At 29.4% G+C, this 23,294-nt stretch overlaps 1 protein-coding gene across 1 annotated transcript in view; it reads right to left on the reverse strand.

The window, feature by feature from the left end:
• Positions 1 to 23,294, reverse strand: part of LOC112680664 — a 171,061-nt gene that overhangs the window by 34,462 nt on the left and 113,305 nt on the right. The window contains exon 4 of the mRNA XM_025550827.1: positions 22,330 to 22,438. Within this exon, the coding sequence (XP_025406612.1) occupies positions 22,330 to 22,438 (109 nt within the window). The remainder of the gene's footprint in view (positions 1 to 22,329; positions 22,439 to 23,294) is intronic.

The following is a 23,294-nucleotide window of genomic DNA, read 5'->3' on the forward strand; positions in this document are numbered from 1 at the left end:
TGAGGTTATAAAAACACCTGTAAACATATACATATATATGTTCATATTTTTCAACACCCTAACAAGCGGTGGCGTGCGACTCGAAAACTGTTACCATATTATTTATTTACTCCGTTTGAAAATAAATGCTATTTAATTATTTATGAACTCATACATTTACAAACGTCTGGATCATCTCGTATATAACTATGTTAGAATATCTTATTTTGAACTACAACAACAATATGATAGTTCTAGCATATAACTATATCAACGGTCGTGAAGGATCCTAACACCAATTTATTTTGTTGAAGGATGAGTATAAACTATTTTACAACATTTGTATTCTAAATACATTTTGTTTAACCTTGTATTCTATTATTGTAGTATTTCTGGCGTTGTATTTCCAGCTAAACATTCGAAATTCACAGTTTAGCATAAAACAAATTTAAATTGCTTTTGCCGCATAGTTGAAGATTTAATTATTTATGAGTTATGTTGGTACATTAAATAATCCATTTTAGTAATATAACAAATGCATTTCCACACATATATTTTACATAAGTATATATATATCATGAATAAACACGTGGTGTAAACGAATGGGGTGATGTGATATTATGTACTATTCTTAATTTATGGTAATCATATACATCATGTTTAATCATTAATCATAATAATTACCCAAGTTGAAATCGAATAATTGTGCAGGTAACATATTTAAAATAACAATATAGTCTTTGAAGAATCATAGTATAGAATCGTGATGGCTTGTGTACGAAATATATTATAAATAATGTACGAAATAATATTATGCCCGATTCAAATTTACAAAGGAATTACTGTAGTATTGAGTGAATGCATTTCACACGCAAATGGATGATTTTCACCAATGGAAATTCGTTTGGAGTATAAGGACATTTCAAAATCATAAATATTCTTTGGTTTTCTTAACAACGATTCTAAATCGCATCAGCAAAAATATTATGTAATAGTGAATTAACATTGTATATTAACAATAATCGAGAGAAGAGGGAGAAAACTATACATTTTATAATAACATACTTATTTACTATATAGAATATCATATATTTTATCACGTTATTAAGAAAAATTTGTTTTATTTCGTGAGCTTCATATTCTAGCGCCTTCCAATTGATTGATAATTAAATACAGATGGACTTATAATGAGGTCATATTTATTATTTCTGAGTAGTCATTATAAGAAATGAGGATGTTAGGAAAAATCCGAAATCTCCAACAAAACCCATTTTAGCCATTAATTTTGTTTTTTCTTTATATACAATTGCATTGTGTATAGACTATTTAATTCATTATTCATAAAAAATAAAATAAAAAAATTGAACATTCTCCAAAAACACAATCACGAATAATTTTAACTAATTTAGTGTCACTTTCGTTTTGTAAGTTTGCAATATACCTTAAATTATATGAAAAACGAAATATAATTTTATACTTAATAAATATAATTTATTTTAACTTAATATTGAGTTGAAAATATCATTATAGATTCTAAGTTGTTGAGTTATGAATGAAAAACTAGAAAAATTATCTTTTAGTATTAATTTTAAATCATACCACAACATCTTATTTATAATTGAATAGTTTTTAGACAGTCTGAAAATTATAAATTATAAATGGTGTACCGTCATTTCGTCGCACGACAATTCGACGCGGTCATTTGGACGCACGACAGTTGGTCGCGTGTAATATCGACGCATGTCGGACAGCCTTCCTCCTCCTCATACTATTATCATGTAACTATCATCCATATAATTTATCCTATTTGCTTATTGTACATTTGTTGCTGATTGTAAATTGCTATTTTAATAACAAAAAAATATATCAAAATGACCGCGACGAAATGACGTATATCCCATTAAATCACACGATATGATAATTCGAGTTAAAATCGAGTAGAATAAATTATATTTTAAAAAAATGATATAAGTATAGTTCAATTAATCAAATCACATAGAAGTATAAGTACTGGTAGTAATGATATTATACGCGTATGGAGTATTTTTTCTTTTTCTTATACTCAAATTTATAGTTGGTTTTATAGTCGGATATGCGCTCTCCGCTCTTCCCTGTTTCCAGTTAACCTATTCAGTTCAGTGTAGTTTGATAGTCTTACATCAAAGGTAAATTGTTTAACAAAGTAAGTTCTTGGAACGTCCTCGGTCTCTCTTACCTTCAATTTGCCCTTATACTATTCTTTAAACTATTTCATTTTCGTATCTCAATTTGCAACCAATAACTTTTCATCGTCTTGATTTGATGGTTTTGAGTATCTCTCTGGGTTCATTTATTTCACAGAGTATACTTCCGTGGTAACGGTGCTCTATCCAACTCAATTGCAGCATCCTTCTCCACCACCAAATTTTAAAATTTTCGAGAATTTGTTGTTTTGCCTAATTTAGTACCTAGGTTTTGGAGCTGTACAGCGTCACACTGCATACGCATATTTTTATTTTTATTCTTCACCCTAATATTCTTGCTATTGAAGCATAAACATTTTCTCTTATTTATAAACGCTAACTTTGCATGAGCGATTCTGGATCTTATTTTCATGTCATATCTGCTGTCTTGGTTAATTAAGCTACCTAGTAATTTAAAATGTTCAATTTTTTTCAAGCAGTAATTTTTGGCATTCAATACATATACAAGTAAATATATAGAATAAGAAATCATAAGTGTGTATAACGTTGATGAGTAATCAGAATGTCTTGTCTAATTGCAAAATTGAGAAAAACTAAATTTTAGATTTGACGTAAAGTTATTTCAGAACGAAATTAATATAGTGTAATTTATAACCTGCAAAGGATGGAATATTGGACCATTTTGATTAAAGTTTACATAATAGTTCATTAGTTGATAACGAAAAAAAAATATTAATTTAATTTTTAATCAATACGTGCTATGTTGTTACTGTAAACAATAATTTATTCGTTAACGTCAAAATAATCAGGTACGACATTCTAGGATTTTCTTATTATTCGTAACTAATGATGTACATAGTTACATACTTTCATATTTTTTTAATATACAATTTTATTATTTTTTTTTTTAAATTTTAAATGTTAAAATGTGATGTACACTCATTTTTAATCAAAACTATTAAATATTATTGAATTAAAAACTCCCAACAAACATTAAACCTTTATTTTTCATAAATATTTTTATGTGTCTTATTTTTATATAGAAAATGATGACGTTAAAAATGAAATAATCATCGTCAAACCCGATCTGTCGTTGAACGGTCGGGACTACTAGACGGAAAATGTCCATAATATGACAACATTTTCGGTGAGAAACATTAACCATAATAAAAGCATTGAAACTGAAATGAGACGGATGATTAACTACTGATCTCAGATAGACAACTACTGGATCTATGGTCGAAAAATAGATCATGGGATTTAAAAAATCTAAATATACCGAAATACTTGTTCGACATTAACGATTAAAACGGTGGTAAGAGGAACGCACTTTTCATCGGTGAGTTGTGACTTCTTCAGTTCTACATTACTTCGCGAAACCCAAAATCTGTTGTGACAGTCTTGAATAATAGCACACGGAAAAATTCATAACTAATATAAATTTACAACCAGTTATCTGGTACGGCTCGCGATATATTGGTCGCGAACAATTGATCGTCGGTGAATTCATCGCTGGTGAATTGATCGCGGGTACAATTGTCCGTTATAAAAATTAATCGTCGAACAAGAATTATTTTAAATATTTTTTTAGTTACATGATTATGTGCAATTTCTTTAACTATGTGGTCATTTTTTGAATAAATACGCCCTTTGCATTTTAATTTTTTATATTGATCACACTTCCATATTGATTACTTTTCAGTTCCAAATTTTTCAAAAATATAAACGTGACCGTTCCAAAGTAATTAATTAAGTAATTAAGTGGTCGAATATAGTATAATTATTTATCATTATGATAACTTAGAATATTTTGGCGATAAGGGGAAAGGTTGCAGAGTAGTTAAGTGCTCACCCTGACTACTCTGTGAGCACGCTTACGATCCCCAATATCCAATACACGATTTTGAACTCATTAAACTCATTTAACTCAACAAAAAAAAAGTAGCTTTTAACTTTTAACTTAACTTACATTTTTCTATTTAACTCAACTTAACGACCGTTAATTTGACCAGCCTCGTAATTTACAAATATACAAAATCAATATATAAACAGATGAATGCAAAAATATAACAGTTGACATCAGACATGATCTTAAAATATGATACAATGATACTAACATGTAATACTATCAAAGTATATTTTTTTATTTCAGTAAATTCCTTTTAGGCCTTCACTAATATCACTGATATTATAATATAAAAATTGAAATTAAAAAAATAAAACGTTATATTTACGTAATACGAAAAATATATTTTCGAATTCAATACTTATATTAAATTGTACTTTGCTTAAAGTCTTTACAGACATAATATTATTATCTTTGTAGTAGTGTAGCACATAATAAACAAAACCTAATCAAAAAATGTGACGAAAATAAGATGACAATTCTCATAGCAATAAAGTCAATATGGTAACGGAGTTGAAAAACATGAAAAGAAAATATAAACCTCTTTGAAAAATGAAATTCAGTATTAACCGTAAAAAGAAAAAAAGTAAAATCATACGATGTATGGAGGTCATATGAGCCAGATATAAATATAGGAAACATACAAAATGAAATTCTTTGAATAAGAACTTATGGGAATACCAAAATAATAGGGAAGCATACACTTCAAAATCATGATTATGGAAGAGAAAGAAAAATTTCGAGAAATCGTAAAAGAAAGGGAATCGTGTAAAAATTGTGTATTATATGCTTACCTTCTTGGCCTGAACAAACAGAAAAATAAAAATTTATGAAATGTGTGTTCTACTATTATTTTTTTCATTTTAAGCCATTATATTAGACTTGTGTGCAGAAAAAAAAATAAAAAAACAAAAATTATATCGATTTTTAGTTATATGATAAATAAAATACAATAGAAAATGTCAATAAATTTTATTTAAAATCATATTGCTATGTACGTGAACCCATATAAATACAAGATTTAGTATAACCTTAATATGACCTTTTAAAACTTTTATTTATTTTGACTACGTAAAAAGTTTTTTTTTTTTTTTTTTAAAAATAATTATTGTAGACAAATTATGACATTCGTTTGATTTATTTGTAAGTTTACAAAATACATTATCAACAAAATGTATTTGTATCAATGTTTCCCAACATTTATGCTAAGGTGACCCATAAATGTTTTTTGTGTTGAATAGACGACTTTCCAAAATAAAAATAAAACAAGTATGCTTTAATACAAGTATAATAAAATTAGTAATCGTTTTATTAAAAATAATTTTATCATACTTTAACGCAACACTATAAAACTGATATAATCTGATATACATATGTATTAATTTTATATTACATAAATATAATTATATTTTCATAACTAAGATATTTTTCTTGTCATTAGTTTACAAACAGTGACCCATCAAAAATATTATGCGACCCCACACGCAGGGTGGCGAACTCATTGGTTGGAAAACGCTGAGTTAGACGGTTCAATGAATGAAATTCAAGGCATCTGTTTGAATTCTCTAATTAATTATATTAAAAATTTGTCAATCCATTTTTGAATCTAACGGTTTTAAGTGTACTAGACAAGCAAATGTAACCACAAACTATGATGTAAACCTCAATAAATCTAATGAAGTAACCTTCAAGAAAAACAAAATAAAAAACGGGAGGACATGGTATACCTACAGCCGTACCTTGAAAAATATCCAACAATTGGTTTAAATACGTAGTAACTAAATAATATTCTCATGAAAGTGATTATACAATGTCTCGTTGTTATACAAACAATTGTTTTAAAACAGTATAATACTATGTTACGTTCACGTGTATTTTGTCCATCGTTTTTACGGAACATACGAGTAGACCTACTTATTTCGCAAAGGTTCGATGTACACATGAATGTTTAACAGTTAGATTCGAAATTCTAGTTTTTTTCAAATTTTCTTAATTTACTGTAAACAGGACGAGTTCTTCAATCACGTTTTATTTCGAACTTTTTTTTTTTTTTTATTTCTGTTTGACGAGCGCACGCGAGTGTATGTATGTGTGTGCTTACAAAACAAGAGAAAAACATTAACCATTTTTATAGGTAAATACACGGTATTCTCATTTCAAACAAATATTCGATATTCAAATAAAGGCATTTATGTCAAAGGAACCACTAATCCAAACGCAATTCATTATTAACCATTTTTTTTTTCAAACAAAATAAAGACGCTCACTTATGCGTGTTATTCCATGTGTATTGTTCACTCTAGAGCACAAACACAAGGATAATAACGTTAAAGAATTTACCATACACTCTTAACCCATTTCCGATGAAAAAAAAAATATATATATATAAATAAATAAATAACAAAAAACAATAGTAATAATAAAAATAACAAGACGAAACAACATATTTCAGTAGACCGTTAACCGTGAAATTTAATTTTACCGAAGATAAAATAAAAATATTATTCTCCAATATAATAATGTGTATAACGGTATTTTTGTGGTAAAAGAGAAAAACTCCTGAGTATGGTGAAATTCAAGTTATTAAACTCACCTGGCAGTTAATTTTTTTTTTTATATTATATGAAATTAATTTTTATTAAATCTATTTTTTAATTATATTTTACAATGTATAAATAAATAAACAAACGCTTAGCCCGGAGTATTATTATATTTATAAATTACGACCAGTTTCGAATTAAAAATTCTTCGTCAGGTATAAACAAAGTCAATGGGATGTGTCCCGTTAGAGCGCTTCCATGTAGTACACACCGGGCAACGGTTAAAGTCTGATTAGATGGCTAAAGCTCTAACACCCACCTGGTTATCGAACTATGATTCAACTCAACGAGAAGCCTTCAGAAAACAGTCCTTTTCAAGACTCGTGAACTCAGAATATGAGCCTTCAGCTCCATATTCTTCAACTTAATATAGAAGGCATCAGTAAAGCAAAATAATACTACTTAACAAAATTGCTATAAATCTATAACATCGACGTCTTACTCTTAGAAGAATTATATACACCTGGTAAACATCAATTCCGGACACGCGGTAACATCCCAGGATATACACTCGCTGCCGACACCAACGACCGTAGATACGGATCTGCGACATATATAAAAGATAGTATCTCAAACTGCAATTAAATACATAAATCTGTTGTAAATGCTATCTCCACAATAATAATCAATGTATCTGGAATCCTCGTACATAATACAAACAAACCACTACTTGCCGTAAACTGGACCGGTAACCTCCCACATATTGAATCACCCAACTATCTATATGGGTGATTATAATAGCCATCACCAATCATTGATACATTGATAACAATCCTAACGGAGATCTGATATATGAATGGGTCTTCACAAACCGATTACATTTAGTATACGACGTAAAATATGCTACTTCTTTTCATTCGGGCAGATGGAATAAAAGGTACAACTCTGCTTTGTAACTAAGAATTCCAACAGAAGACCTCTTGGTTGTTACAGACAGGTCCTCAGTGCATTTCCCAACTCTTAACATTGCCCAGTGTTTGCATAAATCGGTCTCCAAATACCAATCATCTGTGCCAAAACCGAGATGGAATTTTAAAAAGGCAAATTGGGCCAAATTCACTACTCAATTAAACGACAATATCCGCTGGATTCCCCCAGAAATAAAAACTACAATCGCTTTTTAGGTATTATTATGTCTACAGCAAAAATAACCTAACCTTGAGGATACAGAAATGAATACATACCTGGGACAAAGAAACTACTATACTGTTTAACACCTTCCAGAGAGCACTCGACGATGATACTACTAAAAAAACTCTTAGATTCCTTAAACAGCGCTCGTCATAAAAGATGGATAAGTACCGTAGAAGAACTAGACTTCAAGTACTCTAACAGAAAAGCATAGCCCCTATTGAGCAAACTAGACCTCAACACTCGTGACAGTTACAAAAAACCATCGAATATAACTCCAAACATTATCGTGAATCGGATAATTAACCTTTCAAGAGTGCCCCTAGATAAAACCCACAGCAAAGTAGTAATATCCGAAATTCTCAGAGTTAAATATAATGCAGAACTTAAATCCGAATACGCTCGTGATTTCACAATCAAGGAGTTAACAACTGCTATCAAGAGCTTAAAAAATGAAAAGGCAGCAGGCACTAATGAACTCTTTCCCGAGGTCCTCAAAAACTGTAGCCCAAGGGTCACAACTTAGTTATTAAGGTTTACAATAAAATCATGGCAACAGGGGAGATGCCTTGATACTTAAAAAAAAAAACCAAAACCATCGCCATTCTTAAACCAGGTAAACTTGAAAATGAGGCATCCAGCTATAGACCCATTGCATTCCACAGCACTAGCTACAAAGTACTCGAAAGACTTGTGTATAACCACATTTTGCCTGCCATTAACGAACACATCCCTATTAAACAAGCAGAGTTTAGACCCAAGCGTAATTGTTGTAATCGAGTCTTATCCCTCATAACATAAATAGGAGGCTTCGAAAAAGGAAATAAAATTGCCGCTATATTCATTAACCTTACTGCGGCGTATGATACGATATGGATAACTGGTTCACTCCTTAAATTCTTGAGAGTAATCCCTTGCAAAACCTTTCACAACCTCCTCAACAATATACTTAGCAACCGACAGTTCGTAGTCTGTGTAGGCAATAAAATAAGCAGAAAATGTAGACTAAACAGCGGCCTACCCCAAGAATCAGTCTTTGCCTCGATCCTTTTCTACCTATACACTAGTGACCTATTTAACACTATCTCCAAAAAGTTCATTTACGCTGACGACATATGAATGATATGTACTGAGAAACAGCTCAACGATTGCAAAACAACACTCGATAAAGATTTAAAAACACTAGAAACCTACTTCAAACAATGGAGACTTCGGCCGAATCCAGAGAAAACTGAGTCTTCTCTTTTTTACCTCAACAATAAATCAGCTTACCAAAGCCTAAACATTAACTTCTGCAGAAACAGCATGCAACATAATCCCTTTCCTAAATACCTCGGAGTTACGTTAGATAGAACCCTAATATATAAGACACACTTAACTAATATAGCAGCAAAAATCGGCTCCCGCAACAACATTATATAAAAGCTTACGAATACAGATTAGGGTGCCGATTTTAACTCACTTAGAACCTCTGCGGTAAGTCTAGTATACTCAGCCGCCGAATACTGCAGCTCACCAGTATGGCTAAATAGCGCACACACAAAAAAGATTGATGTTCAACTCAATCGCTGCATGTAAATAGTAACTGGCACAGTAAAGTCCACTCCCCTCCAATGGCTTCCAGTTGTAAGCAACATAGCTCCTCCACACCTACGACATAGAAATGCGCTGTTAAAGGAATGGATAAAATGCAACTCCAATTTGAGTCTGCCTATACACAATTTTGCGAATTCCCTTCAAAACTCACCAATACTTAAATCACGTAATCCACCATGGAAATCCGCCATCGTACTTCAGAACACATAGTTCAATGTGAACGAGACATGGAAAAACAAATGGGCAGCTTCAAAACTGGATGTACAAAAGTATCTTAAAAAACCTACTGACAAGCCTCCTCGACACAATCTTCCCAGGAAAGAATGGACTACCCTAAATCGCTTCCGCACAGGACATGGTAGATTTGGATACCTGATGTACAAATGAAACGCAGTGCCAACACCAAACTGCGAATGCGGCAACCCATACCAGACCATATCGCATATACAAACCAAATGTCTCATTAGGAAATTTAACAGTGAACCTGAAGATATGTTTAACGCTTCCCCAGAAGCTATTGAATGGATTCAAAGTCTTGATAATAAATTATAGGCGTTTGCCAAAATATATAGTCATGTACACTGTTGTTATTGTTATTGTAATGCATATTCTTTTTGTTACACTTATTGTCTTGCTGATATAATCTTTATTAATATTCTATTCTACTAATTGTTATAATTATCATAAATATTAATACCTGTTTTTCAGTTTCTTGCCTTACCAATAAATAAATAATAATTAATGTATAATATTTTTTAGAAAAAATCGGTATATATTAATATCTGTCCCTTATATATATACCTATATATATATATATAGTAGTAATAATATAATATGTATAATAATTATATGAATAGTATTATCATTATTATTTTTATTATGATCAATACATAAACCACTGCAAATATATTTATATAAATAATTCCTATTTTAAACGTTCATCTATGCTGTAATGAATGTTACATCATTATTAGTCTACACACATGTCATATATGTTTGCTGAACGACACTACGTTCCCACTGAGGCATTTATCGATAGTTTAAGGCTGACGGCCAATTCTAAATATGCAAGATACGACAGTTCTTCATGAGTAATGAAATCCGTCTTACCTCGAAATGATCAGCTTTATGCTCAATGCTCGGTTGTTAAATAATCGATTCACACATACATTTTATTTCTACATTGGTCTTTTATAGCGATTAAACTACTGGTATTTAAAGTCCAATTAGGTAATAAATATCATTTTTATAATTTGAAGTATAGTTTGAGTATTTGAAACAACTGTGAAAAAAATCGTTCAATTATTTTAATCCCACGTTAAAACAACTTTAACATTGAAATAAAATAAAATACATCTACCTCCCATCACCGTCGTTTGCAAAGATTGGTAAAAAGTGCACAAACATAACTTCCAGAGTGTTATTAGCATGAATTTAGTGAAAAAACATTTTGAAGTTATTCAAATGTTTGGTTGAAAAACCGTGACTTTTAAATGAAATTCACTCCCTCTCATCCACCATCAAATGAAAGAATGAAAAATCGTATGACGTGCCGAATATGGCAAGTATGATGACACCGGGCAACGAATTAACTGCTTATTGCTTAACCGACCGACGGACTTGCCGGTATTCACGGAGGAGATAATGCTGCTCTCTTTAGCTGAAAGTTATTAAAAATATAAAAGCGTGTTTGAAGTGTTCTCAAAGAAAGTTTTCCGATTTTTCCGCACCCCTACCAAAAGGACCAACTTTCCCTTCCCCGTTACCACGTAGCTAAGCCCACAGAGAACGAGGCAAGGGGTTAGGTTAGGACTTAGGAGAAGCTATTGCCACCCATACCTGCATTATTACAGTATAGGAACACACCGCGTTAAAGTTTTATTAGGAGTTTCTTCCACGTACTATCCCCCTTCCATCACCGTGATTCCATCCCCGCTAAAACCGTTGTATTAAGTTCTCTTCCCGGATTTACGATTGTCCAGATCCTTTTTCGAACGTCCGGGGACATAAAGGCACGCCGTACACAATAATATAACGTCCCGACTGTTATTAAAACGACCCGTAGATACATGTGTTTCCCACCCGCCCCTTATTTATTTTCTTCTTAAGACGAATTATTGCTGCTTTTCGTTTTTTACCGCATGTTGTCAAACTTATACCTATTCTACTTCCGATCATGAAACGGGATGAGAAAAAAAAATATTTGGATTTCACAAATAACTTCGTAAACGTTTATGAGTTGCGAAACAGTAAGTGGTTTCGTTTAGGTAGTGTTTGTGAATTGCATGAAGTATACAGTTTTATAAATATTTTTTGAAGTAAAATAGTTCATATTTTATTGTTATTATCATTACCGTTGTTTTAATTTTTTTTTTCTTGTAAAATATAATTAACTAAAACTATTTAAATATAGCATTACTTTTATTATTTTTAATCCAAGATATTTTGTAAAATAAATAATTATTGTGCATAATATTTTAACACTCAGATTATGATAACGTGTGTTGAAAAAGTTAAATCACTTCAATGAGTGAAAATTATTTCACGTTGATATAGATTATACTACTATTATTATCATTATATAATTATCTCCTAAATTGGAGAAAACATCTGAGGTATATTTAATTTCCATTTAAATGTATGTTCAATGATATCCTAATATGTGTTTTGCAGGCATAGGGATACATTTTCTTAGTTAAATTTCATCAATTTTATTTTCTGTTAATGAAATAATTATGAACAGTATTATACGTTTTCTTAGGCTTTTAAGGACTTCTTTATAAATGTTTTATTCCTGTAAAACTTTAAAGCCAATTAATTTTATATTCAATGTTATATATATATGCGTGTAATTAGTTTTTTAAGTTTCCTAGAAGTCTCTATTCAAATTTTATTATAAATAAAGTAGATTTATAATTTGAAACTCTTCATTCTTTTAATTATAGCTAATGGCTGTTAAATATAAAAATATTATATTACAAATTCATAGAAAATGTAAAACTTTGAACTAAAATAAATCATACTATATACTTGTTCTCAATACAGTTAAACAATATATATTAAATATTAAATGTTATTTGTTTTAGTTTTAGTTACATTTAAATGTTTTAAATTTTCTTAATAGCTTTATTTTGTTAATAAATTAACAAACTTAACGATGATAAGTAATATTTTGCTTCATCTTGTTTTTATGCAATAGTACATAATGATCATGAACTAAATAATATTGCAATATTTTCGTTTTATTTTTAGTAAATATTATTTTTTTAATCGATTACTAACTATTGCCAGCAATATAGCTTTCATTATTATTATTTTTTTTTTTAATAAAATCCAACGATCAATATTTTAAGTCAAATTAAAAGATTATAGTTTTTCCAAACGGAAAAAAAAATCTTCATTAATATATACAATGAAGGTACGAAGAGAATCGTGCGCTTTTAGATTTTTTTAATAAATTAAGATTTTACCGAGTTATATATGGTATGTGTATGACTCTCATTAACGCAAGTATTCAAAGCTAATTACTAAGCTACGTGCATAAAAGCATTTGTTGTTTTTGTTTTTTTTTTTTTTTTGTACGTTATTTTAACCTTAATAATTATTAAATTGTCGTTTACAACATTAATAACTATTAAATTTTCACCATATTAGATGATTTTAAACCTCTACTTGTTCCTGCCTGGAGCATTTAACTAATTATTCAAAACAACAATAGGTATATAAACCAATTTCTAAAAATAATGTGCATGGAAAAAATGTATACAAAGAGAGAGTATTATAAGGATGAATAATAAAAAAAATTTAAAAGTGTAACTACCTACGTTGTTTTTCAAGTATAAAGCCGTACCCATTCAGTATCTACATATGTAAATTCGATGAAATTTATGAAACTAGTTCCTCGAAAAAATGACTTTTGAATGCGCAAAGTTTACGTTTTATATTATCGTTAGAGAACATTATACGTAAGATGAACAATTAAATAAACACATATTTTCACGTGTGTAATTGAAATTGAACAAATATAGTTATCGAAACGTTTACTAAAATTTAAACCCAGGATAATTGTTTCTCAAACATTTGAAATTTCAATTTTTATATGCTTCAACAGTTATCAATTTTCCATACTATAAGTAAATAAAACCGATATTAAAACTTTTAAGTTATGAACCTACTCCAATATACATGTTGTACCCATATCATATTTTTACGTATAATTAATTGTTAAAAATAATTACCAATAGTATATTATAGCCCAGGCCTGGACGGAAAAATTAAATTAAAGCAATGAGCTGATATATTGATTTCCGAGAACAAAGTAAAAAGCCTAGTCCAGCCCTAGAGTGGAAAATAATATATAAAATATTCATCTATTATGTACTTCAAAGTCATAAATTGTCTAACACATATAACAGGTTACAAAACTTACCAAAGTATATTCCGGAAAACTTCGAGCAGACAGTTAGTAACCTTACAAAGTAGGCTACGCGGCTCACTCGGGTTCCGCCACTACAGAATCGGAAATAATGCTTTTGATGTTCGCCATACTTTATTCCGTAAAATATCGGACCAACTAACAATATAAATACCCATACGTGGGTGTATGTTGATGAGCCGCAGCTATTGCTCCAGTTATTTAGTATTATAATACTTAACCGTATAATGAGGGACCGGTACAGCTTTAGTGCGTTAAACAATGCAAGCCCGAACGTAATTATAATACTCTAATTGATATTAATTGAAATGCAGAATGTTACGTTTCAATACTGAACACCCGCAGCGGTAGAAGCAATTGCTGCTGGGATTTTTTTTTTTGTGTTCAGAAGCATAATCTTACATACCAATATACATATATGCATTCAGTACGCGTCTTGTATGTTCTAAAATTATTATAATACAAAACTTTGATAAAACGTTGTTAACAAAAACATCTTGTTACTCTCAACGAGACTACATAATTTTTAATAGACTTCTCGGAAATGTCATCGTTGCGATTTTAAATTTATCAAAATTAATCGATGAATTATAGTGTATGAGTGTATGTATTTAAATGGAAACATTTAAAATATTATTTTAAATTTAATGTATTTTTAATTAGAAAAATAATAGCACCTCAAATGCAACCGTATTTCATTTTAACCATATATTACCAGCGGAATGAACTCAAAAAATTTAAATCATATAAAAGTAGTAGCATTATTTTCCTAAGAAACGTTTTCACAAATAATGTGTATAGCGTCTAGATTTTTAACATTTAACAGATACAGCATACGTTTATGATAAATTAATTAAAAACTGTACAACTGCACATTTACGCAGTGTTCATCTTCTGTTACATGTCTCTTATCTTCCTACCAAGTAAAAGCACTGGAAAAGATATTATATTCTTATCGTTTTATTTTATTGTATAATAGGGCGTATTCCGCAGATTTTCACTCGGAATAGTTGGAATTCGATGATTTATGTGAAAATATAAACAAAAAAATAATATTATTTAACTAATAGCATGACTGCGACACACGGTCGCAGCATCTATTTTCATTGTACCTATTTTTTTTTTTTTTTTTTTGTGAAAAAAGTTTTAAGTACAATGCGCAGTCTTAAAGTTCAAAGAATTCATGCAGACGCTCAAAAAATAAAAAACATCTTCTAAACATACTCGTGTTTACGTAAGATTTTTAACGGTCTAATTGTGTTCCAGTGTTTTGCGTAGCGGTTCAGAGTTTGCGAGGGTATAAGTCGACACTTGACTCAATTCGACATATACTTCGTTCATTCAAAATTGATGCGTTTGATGTCAAGTGATAACCCTCTGGTTTCGAATATTATGTACTGTTGAACGTATACACATTCAAGTGGGCGAGCTGATGAGCGTTCGTCCGACGTGTTTATGTATATTACTCGTAAAACACGAAATAATGTCGGAAAAGTATTCGTCATAAGATGTAGTAATGGAATATACCTATTTGATTCGGTCAAATCTACTGTGTATTAGAAAACACGCCCAATCAACGCATACATACTTATTAAAATATTTAATGTTTCGATGACTGTTAATTAAAAAAAAAAAAAAAATAGAAAAATGAAGAGCGTTTTGGATATTTCTAATTTTCATAGCTGTATTTTTACGTACCCCTCATCGTATTCCAATTCTACTTTGACCCAATTAACGACTATAATAAAAACGCTTTAAATATTTAACAATTTAAAGATTTTGATTCTATAAACTTGCATAACTCTACAATTACTTACTTAAAAAATAATCAGGAACAAGTATTATGATCACGAAATGTTGTTATCTTTTTTAATTATAAATATTAAAAAAAAAAAAAAAAAACATATGTAGTTACTACATTTTTACCACTATTTTAATTTTAAAACTGTATACACGAACCATCAATAAATAACAACGAAATTTAATGATTGATCCTATTCAGTTATTCGGTAAGAATATAATAATTTCAATGACGCGCAAAATACCCTAACTTATAACGTTTCGGCGGTTTAAGACCAAAACTTATATTATTACATTGTCCTTTTTAGCCATTCTTATAGCGGAATTTATGTGACACTAATGTCGGGCTTGGTTAGGATTATTTAGAATTAACCATTACATGACTGTACTAACAACCCTCTTTTTGCACAACAAACAATATACTTTTGGGGGTATCGATGCAGTAAGTCTTAAAATACGATTTAATTTCTAACGATTTCACTGCGCGAAATCCCATTTACAATGTACTAAGAATTTTTTAATTAGTTTACAAACATTTATAAATATAGTACAACTCGTGTGTGTTATTATAACAGTTATAAGGTTTAATAAGGAAATGGGAAATAAATGATCAGGTATTTTTTAATCGTTTTAAATTATCATGAGTAACAATCAATCATGAGTAATTTGTGAGCAACACACCATTTTTATACGTCTAAATTATTATTATTTTTTTTTCTCTTTCAAAATAAAAATAAAAAGTAATAATAATAACATATTATGCTACTTTATATATATATATTAAGGTTTATGCTATTATTACTACATATCAAGCGCAATGTAAGAGAATTTCGATAAAAACCTATTTCATTTCTACTCGTGGTTTTTGTATTTTCTCAATAAAAGGCGTCTTAGCAATTCTATTGTATTTGATCCCAGTAATCGTATATCTTCTATTGCGAAACGTTTTATCTTTTGAAATAAAAATAGGTAAAATTTGTAACTTGGTTACTGCACAAGATCATTATGCTTCGTAATACTTCGGGTATAGGCATATGTTTAGTTTACAGACCAATTTACCAACATCATATATCCTGTACTGTGGACAAGTTTTTTTTCGACGTTCTATAAACGATATTTGTTTTTATGGCAATACTGATGTTTGAAAAATATATATTTTTTTCATCACCGTGAAATATATTTTAAACGTTTCCCAATTTTTACGATTTACATAATGAAATATTTTAACGTTATTCATTTTACGTTATCGAATATTTGCATTCAGATTGTTCAAGTTGTTTTGTTCGGGATATTTAGTAAAAATTTGATGCAAACAATTAGTGGTCTATGTTTAAAAACTTCATAAATTATGTGCAATCACTAATTATTTTCATAGCGTAAAACATTTATGAATATATTAAAATACACTAAGGTAAAAAATACATTTCGTATTGCTTGTGTTAATTAGAACTATTTTAGAATTTTTTCGTTTGTTATTTAAACCAATAAATAATTTAATCAGATTTCTTTTTCTCGGTTTAACGTAATAGTTCTTATGTTGCTATAAAGTCGACACGGGTTTATTTAATTATTTTCATTTTCATAAGACATTATCGAAATACAATCTTCCGTCAGGTTCGCCTGAACCGTTAACTGAAGCGACTCGTTTCAAGAACTAACTGCAGTGATAAAAAAAAATTAAAAAAAAAAAAATATAAGTGATACTTTTCCTACTGTTTTTCTGTCGAAATTTACACATATATTAGATCTTTCTTTGGTGTGGAAATCGAAGTAATTGTTAAGACACGTTTTGTCCGGAAGAAAAGTATTTCGGACGCAGCACACGTTTTCTAAGCGATACCACACCACCCGCACTCAAATCCGTTGATTAGGACGTAATACCGTCATAACGGTGACAGACGATTTCAGTAAGTACATGGCCACGAATGCGGTCAGTTGATTCGAAGCGGAATCGATGGCGGCGGTCTGCGGCTAGAGATGATGGTCACGAGGTCATCATAACTCGGGATACGGTCGCCAGTAAGTTTATATTAGTCAACAACGAGTTTCATCTCTTCGTATTTATAGCAATACGATTTTAGTCGACCGAAGGTTCCGCCTGTACCGGCTCGAGCACTCGGAAAATCATCAGTAAAAGCACCATTGATCACCACGTGGAGTCCAAATGATCAACCTTTGCGATACTCGTTTCTGCGATACTTCCCAGATAATTGTTAAAGAACTCTGGCCCGTTGATTTTACATAAATAAAAAATAAATAAATAATGGTTTACGGCAAAATCGATAACGATATTGTTTTAATTAACATCTACGGTGGACAAGGAACAACATTCACGTGGAGAGTTGGTATGAAAAAAGAAAACGATAATACGTTACACGCGCCAAAACTGTATAGTAAAATACAGTAATAAGAAGGTTAGACACCGCATAACTTATCCAACGATTAGTTAACCACGCCACACGTTCTACTGGGCTGGTAAATCGTACAGTGTACCATTTAAAAATAAATATTTTTCGCGTCCGTTTTGTAAAATCGTAACTCTTTTGAAGTATGATCTGTTTAGCTACGCGAGCCAGTCGAATATTCGTTTGGTAATATATTTTACTTCGGTGTTCTGTTTATAATATTATACTAATTCACGGCGACTAATGCCGGTGACTAATGCAGCACACGATCGTGACGCGTGCGACCAATTAAAAATATTACATTAACATAATGGAAATTGTATTTTTGTAATTCAACAATTAGAGACAATCCTAATCCTATACCTATGTACTGGAGTATCGACTATCGGTAGAGCTTTAAAAAAAAATATGTATAAAAACATATTTTCCATTTACAGATAAGCGTTTTTCTTTAATGATGTTTCACTGCAATATCTACTTATGAGGTACACAACACACGCGACCACCGGAGCACCACCCATCTACTGCAAAGCTTTTTGTTAGATTCTTTATCAAAACGACGTTTTGAAAAATATTTGAATGTTTATTTAGCACACATGATTATTGTGATATAATATTATCGTCTCTATACAGAATAAGAAAACGACGTCTATAAAAACTATTATTTAAACAATATGGATTTATTATGGACGCAAGTAAGGTTACAATCCTGCATTTAATAACGGAAGTTCATTAATCGTAATAAGTTCCATGTTTTCTATTATTTATTGTATTGTCGGTAATTGATACTTTAGATTTTTTATTTTTTTTTTTTTATTATATGCGTAAATTATGTCACCACAAATACGGAAACACCTCGAGTATATGATTGATTTAAAACCCTTTATCGCGATAGTATATTGCAGAAAAACCCATTTAAATAAATACATTGACCCGAAATATAGTATAGGATGTCTCACCGTGATATCCCGATGAAATTAATCATCGTAAATAATAATTTATTTTCAAATCTCCTTGTTTAGTAGAGTTTAATCGAAAGGATCACATTATATGTATGCGTATGTATATATAATCAAACCTGTATTTTGGTTTCTTAATCGGTCGGGAAAATAATTTGAAATTGCAATTTTTAGAAAATTACATAATATTGATTCTTCAGTACTATAGCAGTTATGAAAATTTCAAATTATCGCCATTGGAAATCAAATTAGACCTAGGTTTCATAGTTATAGTGAGTAAGGATAATCGTATGCGCTAATTATACTGACTATTGTATTAATACAATTCACCCTACATCAAGGTATTTATACGGCTGCACGAAGTGTACTATAACAGTAATGAAAGACGATTGCAATATAATGGTTATCGTAGAAAAGATTATCTAATTTATATTAATTAATTAATTAATTAGTTGGACAGAACAGTTATCGGATGCGCTTAGGTATCTATAAGCTTACATAAACAATAATAATGAAACCAATTATTTGATTTTCAATTGCAATATTTTGAAATATTAAGATCAGTTTGTGCCGAAGAATGGCTAATTTGTAATTGCACAGAATTTAAAATTTTTTCTCTGATCATTATATTTACATAATAATTACTTGTCAAAAATTACGAAAACTACCCTAATTGACAGTTCGATACGTATTTCCGTAATAGTAACGAGACTAGTAATACCAAATCCGTAATCATGTACTATGTATAATAAATTAAAATTTATTATTGGTTTTTTGGTTTTTCTATATGAATAATTAAATAAATCAACAATTGTATTATAATGTATTCGTATAACCATTGATTTTAGCATAGACTATTTCATAATCAATAATATAACATACTTAAATTTTTATTTTCTTACAAAATATCTATGAAATAATTACAATAAGTCATGTTCTACACATAGGCGGATATTTGGTTGAATTTTTTTTTTTTTGGGGGGGCTATAATAATTCAATGTTAAATTAACTCACAGGGGCTTTGCCCCACGCCCCCTTCTCATGCATAAGTAAAACTTATTAAGTATTAAAAATATAGATATGTTTAAATTGTAAAAAAACTCTAAATAACGTATATTTAAAAATAATTAATATTCTATTTTAATAATAAATATCTATTTGTATTAGCAAAGATATTCAAAATATGATCGCTTTTTATATGTTTCGATATATCATTTTCAATATATAGTATTGAAAGATCGCAGAACCTATCATGAACCAACGATGTCCTCAGCTAAGTTTTTATTTTTTTCATTGCACTGAAACTTCATTTGTAAGTAGCCAAACTAATTGGAATTGTTAATGCTATTGCAAATCGATTTTTATTATTTCTTATTTTACGATTTTCAAAAAAACGAACAAATAATTATAAAAACAACAAATAACATATCCAACAAAGTTTCGATTTTGAATGGGCTATTAAAATATTTGGGGAACTAAGCCCCCCAATGTTCGCCTATGCTTCTACGATGATTTCACCGAACTCACGGCGTAACGCAACAAATACCCCCACTCGTTTAGACGTGGAAAAAATATATTTTTACAGTTCATTATTGAAAAAACGTAATCTAACCTGAAATATATTAATCTTTTTTCCGTAACATAAAAAAAGGTATTTCGCCTTGTTCGCCTCCTATAATTTATCATATTTTTAATTTAATTATTAATTTTCCTTTTTTCTTTTTTTTTATATACAGTCCATTATAATATTATCATGATATTAATAATAATAATAATAATAATAATAGTAAAATCCAATTTTGTTATATAAATTATTTTCAGAACATCGTAAGCGTATTAAAATATTTAAATCTGTTGTGTTTTTTTAGATTCTGACTGAAACAAGAAATTTATTGGTTTTACCACGATGTACCTATGTGTATTTTTGTGTTTATGTACACAATTTGAACCGAAAGGAATGCTACAATCACCAAATAAAATATAAAAGATGGAAAATGTATTCTAGTTGGTATTTAGAAGGGGTCATTTTATAAATATCTCAACAGTTTTTCAATTTAAAATTGCAAAATCCTTCAACCAAGATTGACATTTGAACTCGCACCACCTATTATTTTGTCACACACTGTTAATTTATTTTCACTTTTTGTATCCACGAACAACATTTCGGCCAGAATGATTGTGCCGATCATTACAATCATAAGAAATTTCCGATAGTAAATGTTGTCTGATTGGTACTTTGAATGATATTATTTTATGAACTGTCCAATAATTTTTTTTAACTACCAAAAATTGACGAAAATAATGGTGACACATCATACCAGTTTTTGACACATCAAATTTTTTGTTTTATTATTATTTAATAAAATGATAATTATTGAAACTTGAAATTTTCACTGAATTCTTATATCACCGTTTTCTATGGACAGTTTAATTTCTATAACATTTTTTTAATCTATTTATTGATTCTTGAAAATTTAATATTTACTTAGCTTTTTTCGTAAAATTTTAATGAATTATTTTTGGTTTGATAAAAAGTTTTGAAAATACACTAAAAACTCCTTGTTAGACACATAACATAATATGTTATGTGTCTAATAAGTACTAGATATTATCTAGTACTGATTAAAAAAAATTAACCTATTAGCAAAAAAAGATTATGAGCGTTCGAAAATTAAATTTAATAAAACGAACAAATAACGGAAATCCTCATGTTTTTGTAATCAATGTTCATAAAATTTATAATTTTTTTACTTGTAGGCTTGAAAATTGAGTAAGTATATGATTTTTTATAACATTTTCTTCGTAACAAAAAAATAAAATCATTAGAAGGTCGCAAAAAAGTTTTATAAGCGTTACAAAATAAAATTTTGACAAAATCAAATACTTCAAGAAATTTCGATTGAATGCATTAAATATAATAAGTATAATAAATATCATGATATTATTAATTATGTTAATATTCTATAAATATTAATCAGAACGACTTGAAATAATCGCATTAGCATTTTAAAGACACTTCGAGATATTTTAATGTAATTTTTGCTGTTTATAGGTGTATTTTAAATGCTTTTTTTACTATAGATAATAAAAAATAAAGAGTAAAACTCATCAAAATTAAAAATTTGGTTATGCTAATCAAAAATCTTTAGGAATAAAAGTAGATCTATTTATCTTTTTTCTCATAAAATTGTTTTTTCGATAGTAATGGTTCAAGTTTAAAAAAACTGATACAACTATTTCATGCATCTCACCCGACCTAGGATTTTCACCACCCTTTTTTATTTTGCTTCCACGTGCACTATATTATTATAATAGAGGACGACATGGGTACTCACCGACAACTTTTAAATTGATAAAAATGCTTTTCGGCGGATGTGATGATATCTGACACTCATACAGACCGGCGTCTCGCAGCTGAACGTATTTTATCTGTAGTGTCCAGTCCTATAACAACAAAAAAGATAATTATATGTATTTTCATAAACGTTAAACATATAATTTTTAATTACGGTTGAGGTAAAAAATGCGGCCGAAGAGAGGAGGGGGTTATATAATTAATTGTTGGTCGTTGGACCCCTGGAGATATCCACGACGAGCGCGATGTGCGTCATATAGTAATAATTGATTTCAGAATACATGATACACTATAGAAATCTATTACTATCATGAGTGGAAATCCATTGAAATAGTTGAGGGTTACGATTTTTCTCATGAATCAAAACTGTGTAGGGAAAAATCCCCACCACCTTAAATAATTCTTAAAATAAATGTAACAATCATTGCAATAAATAATTGTACTGAATCAATGACTTAAAAATAAAATAGCTAACCGATATTTTTTTCAGATCAGAAATTTAATAATATGTTACATTAAAAGTTTTTTTTCTATTGATCCTTAATCTTCAACTAAAATAGTTATTATCTAATGATTATGATAATATTATAAGTTTATAAGATATTAAGAATAAAAAAAATGTAAAAATAATAAAAAGAAGGCGTATGAATAACATTCTCAAATACTTCATATTCTATTTTAAAACCATTATCCTTAAGGATTTTGAAAATTAATTTAAAATACTTTCACTTTCAATACTGTTTATTAAATCTTTTTCAATGTGTAAAATAGGCAGATTTGTGAAACAACTAGTTAAGTGCTACATATAACATTTTATATAAATTAGGAAATATTTTTTTTTTTATTGAAATTTGTTAGAATATGTATGAAAATACAAACTTTGTTTAATTTTGCAATAAATTTTAAGGGGGAGGAGGTTTAGAAAGACTTAATAGTTGTCTCCCC

Source organism: Sipha flava, unplaced genomic scaffold, assembly GCF_003268045.1.
Source record: "Sipha flava isolate LNK unplaced genomic scaffold, YSA_version1 179_pilon_pilon, whole genome shotgun sequence".
Taxonomy (NCBI): domain Eukaryota; kingdom Metazoa; phylum Arthropoda; class Insecta; order Hemiptera; family Aphididae; genus Sipha; species Sipha flava.